The sequence below is a fragment of the Catharus ustulatus genome, chromosome 2 (assembly GCF_009819885.2).
Source record: "Catharus ustulatus isolate bCatUst1 chromosome 2, bCatUst1.pri.v2, whole genome shotgun sequence".
Lineage (NCBI taxonomy): Eukaryota > Metazoa > Chordata > Aves > Passeriformes > Turdidae > Catharus > Catharus ustulatus.
This window is the reverse complement of record NC_046222.1, coordinates 11430114-11450960: the sequence shown is the minus strand read 5'-3', so window position 1 is coordinate 11450960 and position 20847 is coordinate 11430114. Positions and strand designations below refer to the sequence as shown.

At 37.0% G+C, this 20847-nt stretch overlaps 1 protein-coding gene across 2 annotated transcripts in view; it reads right to left on the bottom strand.

The window, feature by feature from the left end:
* The window catches only part of USP25 (ubiquitin specific peptidase 25), an 87949-nt gene that overhangs the window by 18621 nt on the left and 48481 nt on the right, over positions 1 to 20847 (bottom strand). For both annotated transcript variants that reach the window (XM_033052136.2, XM_033052135.2), the window contains exons 6-17: positions 20006 to 20092; positions 15273 to 15410; positions 14358 to 14434; positions 13565 to 13638; positions 11930 to 12078; positions 9477 to 9604; positions 8625 to 8720; positions 8163 to 8324; positions 5543 to 5751; positions 5262 to 5332; positions 1632 to 1860; positions 213 to 410 (exon numbers count right to left, since the gene is read on the bottom strand). In XM_033052136.2, the coding sequence (XP_032908027.1) occupies positions 213 to 410; positions 1632 to 1860; positions 5262 to 5332; positions 5543 to 5751; positions 8163 to 8324; positions 8625 to 8720; positions 9477 to 9604; positions 11930 to 12078; positions 13565 to 13638; positions 14358 to 14434; positions 15273 to 15410; positions 20006 to 20092 (1618 nt within the window). The remainder of the gene's footprint in view (positions 1 to 212; positions 411 to 1631; positions 1861 to 5261; positions 5333 to 5542; positions 5752 to 8162; positions 8325 to 8624; positions 8721 to 9476; positions 9605 to 11929; positions 12079 to 13564; positions 13639 to 14357; positions 14435 to 15272; positions 15411 to 20005; positions 20093 to 20847) is intronic.

The following is a 20847-nucleotide window of genomic DNA, read 5'->3' as shown; positions in this document are numbered from 1 at the left end:
GAACCAATGAATAATTATTTTCTTAAAAATGAAATGCAAAACCCCAACCCAACAGGCTAAACTTCAAGTATAGTTGTCTGGTCGAGTAAATAGCTGTAATTCAAGATTACACAAATTAACTTTTTCTTCTTTTGTTATGTTGTAAAATGATATATACAAGCCCCAGTGATTTTTGTTCCTGCTCCCTTTCCAAACAGATAGAAGCAGCCAACCTGGAGCAGGTGAGGGTGCTGGTGCCCTGGGTATCTGAGATAACAATTTCTCCTGCTGTGCTTTCTGAGCAAGTTCTGCATCCCACTCTTCAAGTTCTTTTTCAAAACGTTTATTGTCCTCCTTGACATAATCCCTTAGATCAGAAGGAAGAGTGTCCATTCCAACAAGGATCTGCCCCGTTTCTTTGTTAAACTCCTCTGTGATAACATGAAATATAAGTTTCAGAAAAAGAAAGAATAGTACAAAAGAAAGTAGAAAGTATGTTCAACAGATATTCTCAAGTGAATTACCAGTACAGTGTAGCACCAAACCTCCAAATCTATATTAGTTTTAACTGATTTTACTATGTGTTGAGCACTCTGTGTGATCCTTCAGAGAATACTCACAAAATCCCCACCACTACTTGACTGTATTACTGCCACAGACAGCTGGACACAACTAAACTTCCCAAGAGAAAAGGGGAAGGAGAGTGGGAGAGGGGACCTACAGGAATTCAGAAAGCCAGCTAAATTGAGTAATCTTCCTTTTGCTTTGAGAATGGTCTCTGCAGGGGTATCCCAGATCCCAGGGGATCCACCAGCAGTAATTTCCCTGCAGTGAGCAGGCCTCAGATTTAATTGGAATGGCATAGGAATCCTACAGGGCTGCAAGTGCATCACCAACCTGGCAACTTAGGAATGTTAAAGGTAATATTGGTTCTCATTTAGAAATTGAACAAATGAGCACTTGAGCCTTCTGCCTTATGAAAAAACAGGAACATTAATATTTTCCATGACCTTCTACTGAATCTCTGGACACTCTTCACAGATACCTCTTTGTCTACCATTATCAAAAACTTTGTGCTAAGGGATCTCTGTCCTCTCTTTAAATACTTCCATACAAAGCCTTATAACTGCATACTCCTACATGACCTGAAAAAAATTTCCCAACCCATGTATTACTTAGGTTTGATGTGTGGTTAGTAGGGATAAATTATTCACATTTCAATTTACTGCATAAGATTTCAAGTTTCCATGCTCCAGTAGAGTATATCAAAGCTCTGAAGCTTAGAAGGAAAAAAAGCAGCTAAATGAGTATTTTAATGTCAAAAGACTCATTTCTCTATTTCCATAATTCTCTTCCAAACTTGAGATAAACCATCCAAAATTCTGCAATCTCTTCTCTAAATATTTACAAATTAGCAAACAGGTTTTTTTTAATCTTAATAATACTGAAACACTGGCATTATCTTTATTGATCTATAAGTTGAACAGCAATTGTCCCACCCACAAGAACAATCTAACAGTTAGAAGCATGAATAAAACTTTCAATAACTATGAAAAACATTGCAAAAATCTGGAAATCAATCTGAAAGAAACTTCTTTTACTAGTGTATTCAGTTATTGTATACCATGCAGAATCTGTGTCGATAACATTACCTTGTATCAAGTACTGCTCCTTGTCATTGATATACATTAAACAATATGCACTGGCATTCCTATAACCACCAAAAGAGTCCCGTTCCAACTCTTCCCAAGTTGACTTTGTCACAGAAATATCATTATATTTCATCCATCTGTTCTGGTGGTGGTCATAAATATATGCCCAGTAGTGTCCTGCATTCGCTTGACCCTCATGAACTAGGACAGCATGCAACCTATAAGGAACCTTAAAAAAAAATAAAAATAATAAAAAAAAAGTTAAATCCTTCTTGACAGTATTTAGTTCCTATTGTATCCCAGCAAAAATTGCTACATGAAATAAAACAAATTGAAATAAAGTTAATCAGGATCAAAACACAACTCAGAGGAAAAAACAAGTAAAACTAGCAATCCACTAAGCATAAGGACTTGGAACTATGTTACTTACCACTACTAGTTACAGAAGATCTTAAAAATATCAGTGTATGACATAAATGTCTACTCTGTCTTTACTGCCACACATCCTCTTTTTTTAATTCCTTAATATTCCTACCTTCATTGTATCTACCAAAAAAACCTCAAATAAGTCAATCTTGACTATCTATGATTCGCTTCAGTTCCAATCTGGCAAACATGTCAAAAAATCTGGAAAGGCACATGCAAATTCAAGGTAATAAACTCAGTGTTTTCTGTGTGACAGTAAAAGAATTTATTTAAATTAGTATCTGCTTCAGTTACCCCAAAATAAAATTCCTGCATTAGAACAGGAATACGATTGTTTTCCAGTATTTTTACTGTATTGGGAAAAGTTAAATAAAGCATGGAAATCCTGAGAAGTTCCTCTCCTCTTTCTGAGGCAAAGGACGATAGCACTTTCTGGGATCAATGTAAAATTAATTCCAGGCTACATCTGTAAACCAAGAGGTAAGAACAATGGGAAACTTAGTTTCTACCTAAGGAATTGGGAAGTTGAAGGAGAAAGAGAAGTAGAACGAATGAGTTCTTCCTTACAAGTCTTTTCAAAACATCTTAGTGATTGACTCCTTTTAACCTGCTGGAATAGCACATGCAACATAAAAGGGAAAGCTGAGTTTCCCCACTTGGCACAGTGTGCCTCAATGACAACAGCTTAGCTGGGATGAAAAACCCCAAAGCCAGCTTGTACTGATGTCACAATCTGGACTGAAGATAAACAGTCTCTTTAACTCAAGGTGTACTCAGTATCTTCCCCAAATATTGAGTACTGCAACAACTGTAAATATACACACAACTGTGACTGGAAAAACTCCTTGAAGTTATTTTTAACCTGATCTTTCTCTTCCAGGCTACATGCAAGTTCTGGAGATTTTGCAACTCCCCTTGAACTGAAAAGCACAGTGACTGCACAGCATCTGGAATCAAATAGTCTGTCATTCCAGAGACCAAAACACAATCTAAATCTCCCAAACACAAGACGTATACACAGAAGAAATCCTGGCAAGTCCTTAAATCTGAATGCTCTGGGTTTTTTAACATCTGTTATTAAACCAGTGTGAAAGCCTCCTTAAAATGACTGAAAGCATGTGTATATGCACAAAACTGTATGCAGATCCTGATTTTTAAAAAGGTCTCTCTTTAGAGTTTGTCAAAATAAAATTTTCTTACCCTAAAATCAGGAACTAAATATCCCCACTGAATTGAAATCATTTTACTTAAAACCATGATAAGTGGGTCAGCTTGAGGGTCCTCACCCTTTCCTCCAAGTCAGGAGAAGTAGCTGTCAGACATCCACTTTGACCTTTCAGGAAGGTTCCCCACAGAGGTCTCTGACAGATGAGTTCAGTGCCAACAGGCATCTCTTGTGATAAGCCATTATATCAACAGTAATTAATAGCACAAGGCAACACAAACCTAAGTGGCATTAAACTTCTTAGTTTACACTTACTACTCATGAACCAGCAATGGAGCTTCACCAGCTCTATCATGTGTAGCTATAGAACAGGTATGTCAAAGCTGCTATATCCAAGATGAACTTCCACATTAAAAAAACAGGTGTGTCTCTTTCCCAATAGCAAGTTCACAGAAGGAAGGAAATAAATAAGCAGCTAATGAAACATTCATTCAGGAGAATGAAACAAAGATTTTGGGAATGCATTTCATATGACAATTTGACAAAGGTTTTTATGAACTATTGTATATCCTTAGAATCCAAAAGGAGAAGACAAAGAGTTTCTCAAACAGTTCATAAATACACTAGGAAGCATCCTGCAAATATTAGATGTTTGTCTTAAAAATGTATCTAGTTTTATGTGCCTAGAACTTGACTTCAAGACTGCAATCCTGCAATTGTATTGTACAGAACTGTGAAACTGCTCCCAAGAAATGGGGCAATACCCAGCTATGAAACCACCCCAAGACAGAGGTAGGCAGAGAAAAGTAGACAGCTCTATCTGCCTCCTTTCTATTAGGTCAAAACAGCCATAGGGACACACCAACTGAGCTGTAGAAGAGCAGCTTCCCTTCCAGCCTGTGATTTCAGATGGGTTCAGCACCTACTTTGTGTTTTACTAAGCAGTGTATTTTTTCTTTTGTAATGACATCTGACTAGCATCTTTGCTATGCAGAGGTTTTTCCTTCTGTAACACCTAAGCCCACACAGGTAGACTATTCAGATGCAAGTTACCAAATTAACTCATTTCACTGTTAGATGACATGTAGCCTGTGGCCTTCTTGTTATAATACAAGTATTAAGAAAAAAAAAAAAGCCTGCTATTAGCAAGCTTAAAGTCATCTAGGTAATCTGCCTGAAATCCTTAACATCAGAGTTCAGCTGCCAGTAACTATTAGAAGCCACGTACAAAATGAAAACATACCTCAAGGAAAACTGTAAGCTGAACAGATCTTACTTGGAATGAAAATAGTTCTTTTTACTAACAGAAAGTAACAGAGGAAGTAATCCTTAACCTTAAACCTGTCAGAGTGAGAGAACATGAGTATGTGAACATAAGAAACAGCAGAGGAGTCACAACTCCACAGTAAAACATTCTAAAAACACTGTTCAGATTACACAGAATGAGAATTTGCTAGAAGACAGCTTAGACTAATAATCAAAGTTGTGACTGATACAAAATCTAGACAAAATTTTAAAAAAACAACTAAACAAAAAACCAAGCCAATAGCAACAAATCCACTCACTGGAATTAACTACAAATCAAAATCAGGAGCCTTGAATTTCTATGTATTAGCATGGAAGTTACAATACACAGTGGCACTAAAAGCAGCAAAAATAGTACTTTCCTGTGTCTAATGCTTCACCACCTTAAAGCCATAAGGTTACTAAGCAATGTGGGCAAATCAGGGCAAGAAAATTTTGTTATGTGAATCTGCATTCCGGTAAAAAACGGGGATCAGAGATAGAACATATTTGGGTTTCTCGTCACGGTTGCCTGAATTTAAGCATGACACCTGTAAAATACTGCAACACTGTCTTTCATCTCACTGCACACACACAACTAAAGGGCTTACAAAACCCATTATGACTTTCCAATGAAATTTCTAAAAACACTACATAATTGTTGTATACTTGCTCTGTTTTCAAGCATCTAACAACTTTTAAAAAGTGCCAAAAAGGATCTCTTTTCAATTATCTCATGCCAAAACTGTACTTACTTGGACCATTGTTTTGTCAGAGTACATCAATTCAATTGTCCGATGTATTCTAGATATACTTTCTTGTAAATCTGAAAGACAAAGAAGAAAGAACCTCTCTTCCACAAGGCTGTATAATTGCACATGATTACATCTTTATCTCATGAAAAAGAGAGATGGTGCATTTCACTTGTGGTACACCTATCTACACACCAAAAGCTAAACCTTCTTAGATGAAAGATTTCCCCCACTTGCACAAATCCTTTCCTACAGCAAATGCATTGCCCAGTGTGTGGCATTACCTCTTGTGTCATTCTCTACTTCAGTCCTCCAGCGATGCAAACAGCCCTCCAGGACAGAGAGCTCCTCCTCCGTGATGTGCCTTGGGGCCGGATGCATGGGCAGGTCAGGGGGAATCCGTGATTGTGTGAATGGTTTATGTATTACTGATCTCTGTACAGGAGATGTGCTTGGGACATCTGATGATGAAGGCCCTTGCTGCTCTATTGTGCTGCATTCATTCAAAACATGAAATATAAAAATTTAATCATCACACAGACACACTAAAAGTTGCACCATAAAAATAAACTATTCATCTGAAAATGGGTGTTTTAAAGGTAACAATTTCCTAAAATGCAATCCAGAACAGGTAACTACAATAGCAATATGGAATTAGTATTTAAATTCTGAAAGCTTTGTGGTATATTACATATCAGCACAACAACAAAGTTTGCTTTATTTGAAACACTACTGAACAATTTCAAATCATGTCATATACGTAAATAACTGTGGTTTGAAGCATTTACAGCCAAATGGCAGAGAGAGAAATCACAGCAGTTTGTCTTATGGTCATTGACCATAAAATCCAATAAGCACAAATTTTCAGTTTAATAACTTCCTTCACGTGTCTTATTCCTAGCAGACATACTTTTCCTAATGTCCTACCTACAGCTTATGTTAGCTGAACAGCAATAATGAAGGAACCTCTGATATTTATGCCTCACTGGAAATGCGTTACCAACTGATCTAAATTTGTTCCAAACAACTTTAACTCAAACTGCAAAGCAGCCATCCTAAGAGAATTCTGCAAGAGCAGCAAGGTAATAAAAATTAAGACTTGTTACAGATTTTTCTCTTGCCATCAGCAAGATCATGTCTATATAATTACATTCCATAAGAGGAATCTGAATATCTTTCTTGCATGCCACTGAGTTTTCACTTTGTATACAGCATTATGATACAGACTGAGGAACTTTGATTCTTCAGGAGTTTAGAAAGCTCTGAGAACTTTAAGAGCTGAAAATGTCACTCCATATAGCATGTTGTGGTGTTTTAGATGGACAAAAAAGCCACAATACTTCTACAGAACAAACTTCCTTTACATGAGTTTGAGAAGTTTATTACTTTTGATATTGCACTTCATGCAAGCAGAGGTAACTTTTAAAAGTTTGTCTTCTCTTATCAATCATCAACATTTCAACTGGCATTGTATCAGTAAGGCATGGGAAACCTTTTTAAAGCCTTTTTAGATTCATGTACTTCACTTCTCTAAATGACAAATTTAACAACCTTGACTGACCCAGGAGACAGAACTCCACTGTCCAAACACAACATACAAAGCTATATTATAAACTGTTACTGTCCAGTTATCCAAATATATACTCTATTACCATAGAATTATTTAGTTTGGACAAAACTTCTAAAATGATCAAGTCCAACCATTAACCCAGCACTGTTAAGTCCACCACTAAACCACGTCCCTCAGTGCCACATCCAAACATACATAAAATACCTCCAGGAAGGACTCCACCATTACCCTGGGCAGTCTGTTTCAACACGTGACAACCCCTTCTGTGAAAAAATATTTCTTAGTATCCAATCTAAACCTCCTCTAGTGCAACTTGAGGCAGTTTCCTTGTGTACTTGTTACCTGGGAGAAGAGGTTGGATCCCATCTGGCTACACTTTCCTGTCAGGGAGTTATAGAGTGTGATCAGGTGTCCCCTGAGCCTCCTCTTCTCCAGGTTAAAGTCTCCCCGGATTCCTCAGCTGCTCCTCATCAGACTTGTGCTCCAGACCCTTCCCCAGCTCCATTGCCCTTCTCTGGACATGCTCCAGCACCTCAATGTTTTTCTGGCAGTGAGGAGCCCAAAACTGAACACAGGATTGAGGTGTGACCTCAGCAGTGCCCAGCACAGGGCACAGTCACTGCCCTGGTCCTGCTGCCACACCATGGCTGATCCAGGCCAGGTGCCACTGGCCCTCTTGGCCACCTGGGTACTCCTAGCTCATGTTCAGTCACTGCTGACCAGCACCCCCAGGTCCTTTTCTGCTGGGCATCATCTGCAAACTGACTGAGTATATACTCCGTCCCCTAAACTGAGTTACTAGCTTAAATAAGGAGAAAAACATTACAGGACTTTTATCTCTCTGGTACTTTAGCTACTCTGCATTTAAGTAGTCAGATTATTTTGGCCCCTGACAAATTTGGTAAGATATGCAAACTGCACAGCAGCAAAGGAGCTTAGCTCCCAGGCAAAAAGTAACAGATAAATTGCACACCAGAAACCTTGATGCTATGCAGCACATACACACTACCCAATTCAGATTCTAAAACAATACACATGGGAATCAGTGACCTCACCAGAATCTTCTGTCTATTTAGAATTGCAGATGGAATTGGGCTGTGCTTGAAAATGGCAAATCTCCTTGTGAAGACGTTTTTGTGAGTGCACGAGACAAACCCAGGTTATTAAGATTTTTGTTTATTTAAGCCTGCTGTGCTGAAAGAAAAGAGCAGAAACTTTACACTACTCCCTTAGGAGATGCCTGGTGTGGCGAACAAAGCAGCTGAACGTGCTCTCTGTCTCCAGAGGCTGGTTTGCTGTGGCCTCTGCCCCGGGGAGCAGCAGGCAGCCCTTACCTGGGGGGGAGCTGTGGTGGCAGTGTGCTGCTGGCAGGGGCACTGGCACCCAGGTCATCCACGGGGGACGTGCACACCGGCTTGCTGGAGGCAAACTCCAGGGCATACTGCAGGACATCTACCAAGGGGAATCGTTTAGGACCAGAACCATAGCTTAAATATCTGTTAACCACAAAACGTATTAATGCCATGACTCACAGATACCAAAAAAAAAAAAAAAAAAATTAAAAAAAAATTTGTATTTTTTTCTGATTGATTGCAGTTAATTAAAGCAAGCCTTTCCTAGCACGTTTCATGAATCAGAATAACAACACTTATACACAGCTTCCAAAGAAAGGGTAAAAGAAAAGAGATAGAGAAAGGAAATCTCAGGTAAATAACTATACACAGTGTGTAAAATTGCAAAGAGTTATTCTATGTAGCCCACAATACTATTTGCATTTACATGGTTATCTATAGTACCGTTCTAATCTCTGTTGTAAAACTGTGAGGTACTCTTTGAGTCTCTTGATTTCATCTCGTTTAATTCTTGTTATTTCTCTGTTTTTGTGCATATACCTGTAAAACATGAAATTTAGAAAATAGTGTCAGTCCATAGTATCCCAACAGTGAAACTAGGTCTGTCTCCATCAGCCATACAGCTTAGTACTAATAAAAACTCACACCCTCTAGAAACTACAATACTAAGCACTAAAACAGAACTGGAAAGAAAATGAGCCTTCCCTTCCACAACTTTCAGAAGATACTTTATCCCCAGTGTCAAAAGCTCTGTTGCTACCATGGATGAGAAACATGTATGAGAAAGCCACTATTAGTGAGATTCTAAATTAAGCAGTTTAAGCAGCAACTACAGAGCAATACTTCTACTTCATTATTTAGGTTCATAAACAACATTCAGTAGCTAACTGAAAGCCATCCTGATATTTCTGTTCTACAGAGAAACTGCATGCACTCATGCTGAGAATTGACTGCATGTCTGAAGAGTATCTGAAACACCACAAAATATCCCACTTGTCACCCAATTTCTCAAATGGACCCATAAACAGTGTGATTTTTCAGAGTATTTTGCCTGTGTACAGAGGTACCTAGAAATAAATGAAAGTGGAAGCAGGTTTTTGACACAAAGCAGCAGTATGTCTTAAATTGTGATCTATGTGTATTTTCTGAAACAGGTGAAATCCATGAAAACTAACTTGTATAAACAGAATAGAAATTTACTATGATTCAAGTGAGCATAAGACATATCATCAACTTTAGCAAACTTACAGGTTTATTTTATATTCACACTAGAATTTTTTTGATATTATACCATACCTGTCTAGATACAAAATTGGAGGAAATTCTAATTTGTTGTGTATCTTCTCTGGTCTCCCCAAAGCCTGATTAAACTCAAATCTTGATAGCTCAAAAGTTAAGACAGGAGGAAGCTCTGTGAACCAGTGCTGGATGAAGAAACAGAAATTCCCAAAATTAATGTCTTCAAATAGCAGAAATTCAATAATAATGGTACAATGCCTGCAGACTGACACAGCTGTGAGAGAAACTGGCTTTAGAGGGTGGGTCAGCATAAATTTTCCAATGCTACCACCTTCTCCCTTCAGTGTAAACACAGACCACTTGTTGCCCCTGCTGCTTAAGAGTTTTGCTATCTGTGTTCCAGCAGAGGAGGCAGAAATACTTGTTCCACTCATATTTATTTTGCTCATACAAAAGTCAGCTCATGCCTGAGCCTACCTGTCTTGCCAACTGGCAGGTAAGTTCCTCAATGATACTGAAAGAGTTGTTTACACTAGAGTTGTTAGCAAGTGTTCTCCCTGCTATAGTTCTCTCAGACTCAATTTCCTGATCCTTTCATTCACCTGCTATCATTCAAAGCTTCTAATGACCCCTTCTGAAACAGGATCAGCAAGTGTTTGACATTTCCTCCATACTGACAGCTTAAGGATTCTACTCAAGTCTCTAATCGCTGCTATCATCATCTTACCCCATTTGTCCTTGACTAGTCAACAGAGGTCTACCCAGACTCATTTATTTTTGTTACATGCATAGTTTTTAAACTATAATACAAATCCAGCTCCAGTTCCAGTACTGAAGAGCTTTTCTTTCCTCTCTGTTCTCAAACATAGCTACCACAGTCTACTCATTTCATAAGTTTTGGGTGTCTAACCACCACCTCAAGTTTCTCTGATTGCTGCAGACACCATTAACATACATTTGTCATCAGTGTCATAGTCCAGATGTGGCATTTAACTCAGGGCTCACTTCAAGTTCTCCCATCCAGCCAAATGTCTTGAATAGTCTATCCATACAATACCTAGCCAACAGCCTTTTCTTCCTGTGCTCACGGCTAAAATTCTCTTGAGGCAGGATTTAAGTTGCTCAGGACAGAGATTGTCCTTTTCCTGTTCCTACATTAGCTCACTTGCTGACACCCTGCTCAGTAACTGAGGCTTTCAAGCATCATGATAACAATACTACTAATAACAATACTACTACTACTACTACTAATAGTCATGCTAAATACCCCATTAGAGTCAACAGTGGAATATAGAAAAAAAACAGAATACTACTTTGAGGATCTTTCGACATGTGTGACACGTTATTGTTCTCTTTAAGCTTTGATATCAATCAGCTCAGAGAAGTTACTTGAAATATTTCTTCAGTTGAGATAGACCATGTTAAAACTAAAGAAATGTGGAGTTTTTTAGTACTTCCAAACCTTCCAATGCACTGCAACATCTTTCAGGCATTATATTTAAGCATAGTTACTAAAAGAAGAAATATTACTATGAATGATTTCAGGAAAACGTCACCAGTTTACTTAGCCCTGGTAATAATGAAGCAATGTTTTTTATAGAATAGGACTTAACACATCACTGTTCTTGGTTTTTCCACCACTGTCAATCTGTTATATGACTATTCACTTCCAGTTCCACATGCAAAGCCAAGCTGACAATTTCACAGAATTTAAGCAGTAACAGTATAGACCTATACATCACTATCCTGCTGTTTCCCAGTTTCCCAATATTACAAGTTAACTTGTAATAGCCTCAAAACCAAAACAAAAAAGTTAACTTGTAATAGCCTCAAAACCAAAACAAAAAAACCCACAAAACCCAAGTCTGACATTTCTAGTCAAGCATTTATAACAGAACTGACATTGCATGCATAATTCACACAGGTTATAACTGCAAGACAACCTTTAGTTCATAAGATGAATAATTGTGCTCTTGCAGTAGGTACATACAAAGTGTCTTCACCTTGCATGAAGAAATTAAACTTGGGATTTTACCAAGAAATTTATGAGATTCTGTTTTCTTCAAATTAAGTTTCAGGAAATATGCTCATTGTAAAAGAGATGCCATGAAACAACTGTTGTAAAACACAGAATTGGCATCAGAACTTCAGACTGGAGGATGATTTTAATGTGTGTCACTAGGCTTCACAATTAAACCCCGTGTGTACTTCGATACAATTAAAAGAAGAAAAATTTCATTACTTCAAAAGATTGACATCAAGGAAAAAATTATACCTGAACTTCACATGTAAGTAGGAAAAAATCTCCTAAGATTTCACATCTTTAAAATAACTGTGATGAAACATGAACAGCTGTGCAAAGAGAAAGTAGCTCAGCCTTTACAGGAAATGGGGATTCCCATCTATACAGCAGGTGCCATGAACCATAAAAACCAGGCATGAAACCCAAACAAAAATAAAAGGCACTACAGCAACATCCTAAGAGAAATCCACATGAACACTTAACTCACCTCCTGACCAGACTTTGCAGAGTTTTCTGAATGGAGAGATTCAATTTCCCCTTCAATCATTGCGGCTTCTAGGCACTCATGAAGATCTTTAAAGCCATTAACCTGTAGTGGATACTGGCCAAACATTTCTGTGTTTTCAAATTTTTTACCTTCAAATGAAAAATTAAACAGTTAATGTTTTAGAACAAACATTTACCTTGAAAAAAACCCTATCAATCCTAGATCAATTGATCTAGTCTACTGATCATTTCCCACATTTTCTTATTGAACAATTTAATTATGTGTCCAAAGATATTTTTTTTTCAAAATTGTTGCTCAAATAATATTGAAAATTACTGTATTTTCCTCTTCAGCTCATTTTTTGTATTGTTTTAGCATCTTTTGGTAAAAAGCAAAACTCAAAATTACTTGGCACCAGAGACACATGGGAAGTTATACACACATAAATCAAAGTCCTCCTGTGCATACAGGAGGTTCGTAATACAAATGTATATTGTATCAGCAAAGTCAATGGAATTGCTGGTTTAGAAAAGCCCTTTGTTTAAGTACATTTTGCAAAAAAAAAAAAAAAAAGAAAAGCCACAAAAGAGAACATTCATTTCTGTACTGAAAAACGATTCTAATGTGGTAACACTGTATAAAGGCATAAGTGCAAGCATGAGGAGAAATATGGGGACAAGTGAGTTCAACCTAGAATTTCAATTTATTTCAATCTAAAAGTCAGTAACCAGTCTTGCATCTCCTAGTTTCTCTTTAGTTGTTTGATTTTTACGTATCTCCTCTGTTACAATGAGAATGTAAGGGATGAAAGTAGCTAAATATAAAGGAGCAAGAATGCCAGCTACTAGCAAGAAATCGGCAGAATGCTTTTGAAATCTGACAACAATTCAGCAACATGTTCAAGGTCACAGAATAACCTGGAAGCCACTTTAAAGACAATACCTGCTTCATTCAAATGCAAAAGTCATTCATTTGGATGGGAGGCAGAATCACCAACATTAAAATGAATCAAAATACTTTCATAGGCTCTTGAAAATAGAGAACAGTACAATTCTGCAGATCTACTAATTACATACAGATAAGATAAAGGGAAGCTTGTTGTACCTCCTTAGTGCTCTCTCCAACACTGCCCTTCAGCAGGTTTCCACTGACTCATTTTCCAGCCAACTGTACTTTTAGGAGGTGAGTTTTCCATATGAGAAATTGTGCAGAAAGAAATGCAATAACTGAAGTTTTACATTGGATTACATGAATCAGAGGGAGCATGAGACAACAGCTCAGCAAAATATAGTATCTTGCCTTCTGTCCACCATTAGTAAACGGTAACAGTACCCCAGTAATTTCTTCCAAGCATTTTCCCTCTGCATCTCATCCCAACTTGTGCTGCACTGAGAACATACACTCAGCTCCTGAAGGTTATGAAAACAGTCTTTGTGGATCCCTGCAGCTCACTGCACTGCTCCTCAGTCTCATACCTGACCAACCATTTGTCACAGACAAATGTATACATGTGTGTTCTCCACATCTGCTTCTGCAGAAGTAGCTAAAATCCTAAAACTGCATCAGTCATCTGTGTGCTTGGACAAGCACAGAGCAGACGTGACCAGAGAAGTCCAAGTAAATTCTGATGCATACCTTCAAGCACACCTACTGCGAGAAATCGTCCATAAAACAGCTCCACCATTGGGTTCTTTGGTTTCTCTCCATCCCTAAAAAACAGAATCTGTGTTAGTGCAAAACAATCCAAGTCAAAGTCACAGCCTTTGACTTATAAAACTATGAACAGACTATTCTGAATTCATTATAGAAATGATGCCCATTTTACTATCAATTTATTTTTGCACTTTCCTCTAATGACAAGGATTCAGAAATTTGCAGGGGAAAGTACATTTTAAAAACTAATTTTCACAAGTGTTTCAGTCTAGGACAATCTATGCAAACCAGATTCAATTACAAGTGGTTACACTTTACAAAACCCTTGTAAAAACTGTTTCTTGAAACATTATAGAAACAATCATACATTCAAAAGAGTTTCCAGATGCCCATTTATACAATGAGTATTTAGTTCTCAGATGAGAAAGAGGAGTGAGGTTTTGAAGTACGTACTTTAACTACAGGATCAAAAAGCAAAATGGCATTAAAATAAAAATCCTAATTGATTATCTACAAAATACCTCCACTCTTTATATACTCTGGACTTAATGGAGCTAGATTTCTAACATTACATAAGAGGGTGAAAAAAGACTACTTTTGGAAAAAATTTGAAAGTACTGACATGTATGGAAAAAGATACACTTGAACTAAAACAAGCTACAGAGTCAATTTTTTTTCAGCCATAGAGAGAATTGGCTTTTTGGTCACTTGGTTTGTTTTCCTCTTATCTAAATGTTCGACATGCAGAGCTACAAAAAAAAAAAAAAAATCTTACCTCTCTTCTTCAGCTTTAATTTGGAAGGCATCTTCTAGCCAATCTAATAATTTGTGTGTAAATTCACTAACGTCTTGCTGTTAAAAAATAAAGTGATCAGTTCACATATGTAACAGAACACAACAAAGTGTCACCTTACAAGATCAGTTTAGCAGAATTCCTTTCTCCCTCCACCACTGTTCCAAAATCACACAATGTCTAAGACTGTGCCATGATTGTTTTTTTTATGAGTGGCTCTGGTGTTCCTCAGCAGTGACACTGTCCTGTGATCCTTGTTACTTGGGCTCAGCTTTCACACCATGCTAGTCCAAAGGCATCTCGTGAATCCCATTGTTCAAACCCTTTGGTATCTAGCAAGCAGTGACTAATATTACTTTCATCAAGCAGTAAATTCAGAGTGCTGTTGTAATTAAACACCTCTGCCACATAACCTCATGTGGAAAAACAAAGCATCTGAAGAAAGAGAATGTTTCTCAAAAAAAAGCAGAATTTGCATATTTATATTTGGGTAATGATCCTGAATATGAATATTTAGATCCTCCAAGCAGTATGAGATTGTACATTGACAATACAGCCCCAGATGTACTGTTAGATCAGAAGAGTATTTATCTTTTGAAAACCCCCAGACTTAGAAGCTAAACCAAATCCTAAAAGCAAGAATGCTGAACTATTAATTTCTAAAACAATAGGAAGAAAGTGTATTAGATAAAGTAGTCCTGTTGCTTGGATTTTTTTTTTAATCTTTCCAATAAATGCAACCAGAAATCACATAATGTTATAGGAAAAGGTCAAATTAATTAGAAGTTGCTTTTCTGTGGACATTTTGAAATTCTGTTGTCCATGGTAAGTATTTCCTATTACAATATGACCATATAAAAACATGCATAAACTTGATTGAAAATACATGGAATTTACCTGTTGGGAATCATTTGATTTAAAAGCATCTTTAAGAATTTCAACTGCTCTTGATGGATCAACATATTTTCTCTTTGAACCAACTAGAAGTGCAAACAGGTACCTCAATTCACGCATGAAAGGCAGATTCCTATGTTCCTGTATGTGAAGAATAAAAATAGTTAACAAAGTGATAACAGAAATCTACTGAACAGAAGCATTACCCAATAAACTGAGTAATGTCATAATATATAGGGTTACTTGCAGTACTACCAAGCTAATGCTGCATGCCTTTTATTTGTCAGTGTTACAAAATAATGCAGTTCACTGGGAAGAAAATTCCATTTCAGAAATTAAAAGCTCCCTGAAATCATATCTAGATGATACTGTTTGTCTTGAAGTGAGCCTGAATTGACAACTGGACAAGGAGAGTTGCATTTAGGACAGAAATGTTTCTCTTAAGAATTACAAAGCCTTAAGTAATATACTACAACAACATACATTATTTTATGATAACTAGTATTCCTCTATACTCCTAGAAGAATTTCTTGTGAGCCTACACACTATTCAGCACCTTTTTTAAGCTTATTTTTTGCTGCAGACTAAATTTCTAAGGTCTAACTAACCTTTATTATTTCTCTTGACACAAGTAAAATAGCTGCTCTCCTTTCTACCCAATTCTAATGCACAGTTCATGTGCCTGTGGCATTCTTTTGCTGGTTTCCAGAAGAGAAGAAATACTTTCTGCCTGCATAATGAAAAACAAATAAACTGAAACACAAATACCATAGATTAAATCACAGGTTACCAATGCTGTGGAGATTGGATATCTACTCTTGAATACATAGCTGGCAAATAGTTATGAAATTAAACCCCATGTAATATCCACTTGCATTTAGAACAAAGTATCATTCATAGTCAGCACAGATGTCTGATACTGGTCAAACTGGAATTACTTGATAACAAACTAGTTCACATGCTCATCAAACAGCAGACTTGTTTAGTCACTCCTGTGTCAATCCAGGAGGTATAAACACTTTTGCATGTAAAATCTGGTTTACTTCAGATTTAAAAAGTGCACAGTGAATTAAATGTGTTTCACATAATACCTAGGAAATACTTCTAGTCATGTAAATCTCAGAATTTATTTTGCTCTTCTAGTCCACCTTGCAAAACAGTTATAAATACTGTTCACAGAAAAGGCTGCACTTCAAGCGCCATCCTAATTCAGCATCAAATCATCCTAACTTAAGAACAAAATCAAATCAGTCTCCCATTCAGACACTTAAAACACTATATAACAACAAAAGATACAATCTGAAAATATTGTATTTTTCTTGCTGTTTTTATAGTGTTCTATTAAAACAAATGAAATTTTAAATTTTAGATACATTTTATAAAGATGCTTCAATACCAGTGATAGTTTATATGTCTAATAGAAATGATTAGCCACAATACTCTAGATTTTACCTTCTTTTAGTTAAATCTGAAATACATAGGCATTATTATAATGTACATAGTACATTACTGTATTACCCAAATTCACACTACAACTTTGGCTGATTTTTAGCCATATTTGTAGCTTGAACAATTGCCTACCAATGTCAGAAAAACTACTCAAAGCAAGTATCTACAAAGACTACCAAAGTTCTCTAAAACAAGGGAAATCCTTGCTGCTTTTGAAAAAAAGCTCAGTTTAATGCACAAGCCATGATCCTTGACCAGAACAAACCCTAAAATCTTCAAAATAAGGTGGGCCAGTCCCTAAAATAAGGCATTGAGTTTCACAAAAGAACTTGCACATCAAAACAAAGTACTGATGAAGTGATCACAGCAAAACATACAGCTCTCACTTCTAAAGCATCCTGTACATGTACCAACACAAAAAAAAGATTAAAATAATTTTTAACTAAGCACTGTATGGAAATTTCATAATTAAGACATTCTCCATTTTATCTCCTATCCTGCCTGCATAAATAATTTCTTAATACATGTGGGACTAACTTATTATTAGAAATGCTTTTAAAGCAGCCTACATATTTAATACATAGCAAACATTAATTATGGCAAATCAGTTTGTCAGGAGAGATAATGATAATATTACAATAGTATCAGAACAGGCAGAAGGATGTGCTAACCTGGAGCACAGTAACCCCTTTCCTCTGATAATAAAATGTTTCCTGAAGATATCACTGAGACCAAATATTTAGCTGGTCTCAGTGTGTACAGCAAAAATATGTGTTCATGTGACAGCAAGAGCCAAAAGAATGGGACAGCAAAGAAGCTGCAGTAACTACAGAGAACTGTATTTGTTCTATAGAAAAAAAACAAGGAAGACAAATTATTTTCAAATAAAAATAATTTGAATTAAATAAAATTGAAGATTTAAAGTGTATGCTCAAATCCAGAAAATCAAAGCCAATTAGTTGAGATAAATAGGGTGGGGCTGTTGTGCTGTTGTTTGTTTGGAGGTTTTTTCAAGTAAAAATTTATACCAATGACTTCCGGATTAAGAAGTTTACATGCCAAATTATTCATAGTATTTGGATTCAATATATTGATGGGAAAGAACAAACACCCTGCTCTGCAATATTCCCTGAAGTATAACCACATGCTTTAATGCTAAATCAAGAGATTGTCATGACCCCAGCATTAAACTAATTCCCATCAACTGGAAGAACAACAGGATGCAAACTCAAGTATTCAAAATCTGGGATTATTAAAACATGTCCTTTATTAGCAAGGAAATTTGATCCTGGAGAATGCCAGTCACATATGGTAGCTAATATTGGAATAAAAATAAAAACAAAAACAAAACTGAGGGAAAATAGTTTTAAATAAGTTGGAAGTAAATTCCAGGGCTTTATTTTATTTTTTTTCTATTGTCAACTGGTAACTTATATTACAACTCTAAATCAATTTGCCACTAATTGCCTTCACTTATAAAGAAATAAAGGCATCACATTTGGGGGCATGCATGTCTTCTGTCTAAATTCAAACTAGTGAAGCAATCCCTTATCCTAAATTCTCCTCAATCGTTTTTCAGCTAGATAAGACAGATGAGTACACCAAGCAATAATGTTACTTCATTCTGGAATGTAAGTCAATAAAGGAGAGAGCACAAACTACTGCCAGAGATTCTTTCTAGCAGGCCTGCAGAAAGCAAGGTTTCTGCACAAATCCATGCACTTGCCTGGTGTCACACCATTTCACACAAATTTATTGTCTGTCATGGCCAGAATTTCTAAAATAAAGTACTTTGGAACAGCTAAAGGCATTTGGCTGCAAGTGTCAACGCTTGGGCAAGATGTTTATGAAGACAACAGCTTGTCATCAGCTATTTCATACCACTTTTTAGATGCCAATTGCATTTCACATGCTGAAAAATGAACATAGAATTTCTGAGTACCGAAGGACATTACTAAAACAAATTATATGATGAAAAATTAAATACTGGGCAGAAAGTCACTCTAAAAAGATTTCAGTACAATGCTTTGTAAAGCATGACTTATCTTTCTTATTAAAATGCACTGCCTCATCCCCACCTTGTGTTGGGAACACTACCCATGTTTTATTTTCACACCATCTCATGACCTAAGGTAAATATGCTTTCCAACAAAAAAAAAAAGTGACTTCTTGCACTCTGAATGTGATGAGGAAAGAAGGGGGTAGGGCAGAGGAGAAATTATCCAGCTCTGACTGAACATTCAACACCCCTTTTATGGAACATACCCAGAGGTTTAGAAAACGGACACTGTTTTCTCTTTGCCTGTTTTCTTTTGCTTCTCTAATTACAGTTCTTACTTTTGATAGTGAACATGCCAGATAAGCCTGAAGGGACAAACAACTAAGAACAGACAACACACCCTCTTCTTTAAATCTGACAAAAAGGGGCATCAGACAATAGTCTAAATAATTTACTGTGAGGTGGTGAGGTACTGGCACAGGTTGACCAGAGAAGCTGTGGATGCCCCATCCCTGGGAGTGCTCAAGGTCAGCTGGGATGGAGCTCTAAGCAACCTGGTCTAGTGGAAGGTGCACCTATCCATGGCACAGGAGTTGGAACTAGCAGTTCATCTTTAAGGTTCTTTTCAACCTAAACCATCCTATGATTCCAATTTCTGGATATGCAAAAACTAATTGCTCTGTAAGTCCCTGCTAAAAATCAGGTAACCAAGTGTCTCCACATGTCATACAGCCACTTCCTTTTCAATTTCTTCCTTCCCATTTCATAATATAGAAATCAAGGGGCCCCCACTGTATCTCTCCTCAAAGGATGTCCATGAAGGAAGAAAAACAGGTCTGTCTTGTCCCTGCTCCATGACCATTCCTCCTTGCCAGTCTGAAGCCACAAGAAACCCAATCCAAGACCTTCCCCTCCCCAGTCCTATGTGAGTACCAGGATAAACATGAGAAAATTTATACTTCTAATCACCTTCTGAAAAACAAGAAGAGACAAGCTAATAAACAAAAGCTCAATGTCAGATCATGAGTGGGAGGGAACTGAAATAAAATACATTTGCTAAGACGAGCTACACTCACATGAGAAATGCTCTGCCTCTCTCAGCACCCTGCCCCATACTCTGCTGGGAGGCTGATGCCATTTATGTAAGATCCACAACAGGAAGCTCAGAGAACTGCTAACTGGCACCTCTAAAACCCACGCTGATACGAGATAGAGAACAGTGCAAAATCAAAATACAAAACAGAAATGCCTTCATCAGCCACAAGAGGAAGTCAGCTTCTCGTTTTACCTTTTGGTTTCGGGGCAAATCTTGAGCATTTGCAGGAGGATTGAAATTCAAAACTAGTCTTCGAAACTCCAGTAGGTTAAATAATGACTGAAAAGAAAAAAATTAAGAACATCTTTAAGCACTTCTACAAATAATACAAAACTCTTCCAAATAAGCCTCAGCAAAACAAATGAGGTGTTAAATATGTGCAATGTTAAGTTTTATTTCAGAAGGCAGAGTATTGCTAAACATATTTTCTCCAGAAGACCATTACTTTCACCAAGAAAACAGTGTAATAAAAAATATCTCTGCACTTAATCACATAAAAGGAACAATAATTTTACATGCTAGGCAAATTACATTTTACAACAAGAATTTTATGAATTGTGTAACTGTCAGTTTTCAAATTGACATGAAACACTGTTTAGCCATCTAAAATTTATCTTGTAAGCCCTCTCATCTACTCAGTGCACAGAGTACATCTCTCGTGCAATTTAATTCCACGTGCATTAGCTGAACATTCTGCATTCTGTCCTCCCATTCCTATATGATCTGAGGGATGCACAGAGTAAGGAAATTGGGTTATACAACTTTGCATGTAAGGGACTGATAACATTCCCATTTTATGGACACATGAATAGACAGGTGTCTGTCTGTCTAGGGCAGGAAAACAGGTGTCTGCAGGCACACCCACAAAGAACTCCTGAGTGTAACACAGAGCCTGGAGCCAAGAGAGTGCAAGAGCAAGATGACTCTGGGTTGCAAACAATAAAAGTCAAACGCATTGGGCTGAGAACTGGATGCCTCAGTACTTGTGGAACTGCATCACTGCTTTTCTGTACAGACAAAAAAAAGCATCTTAA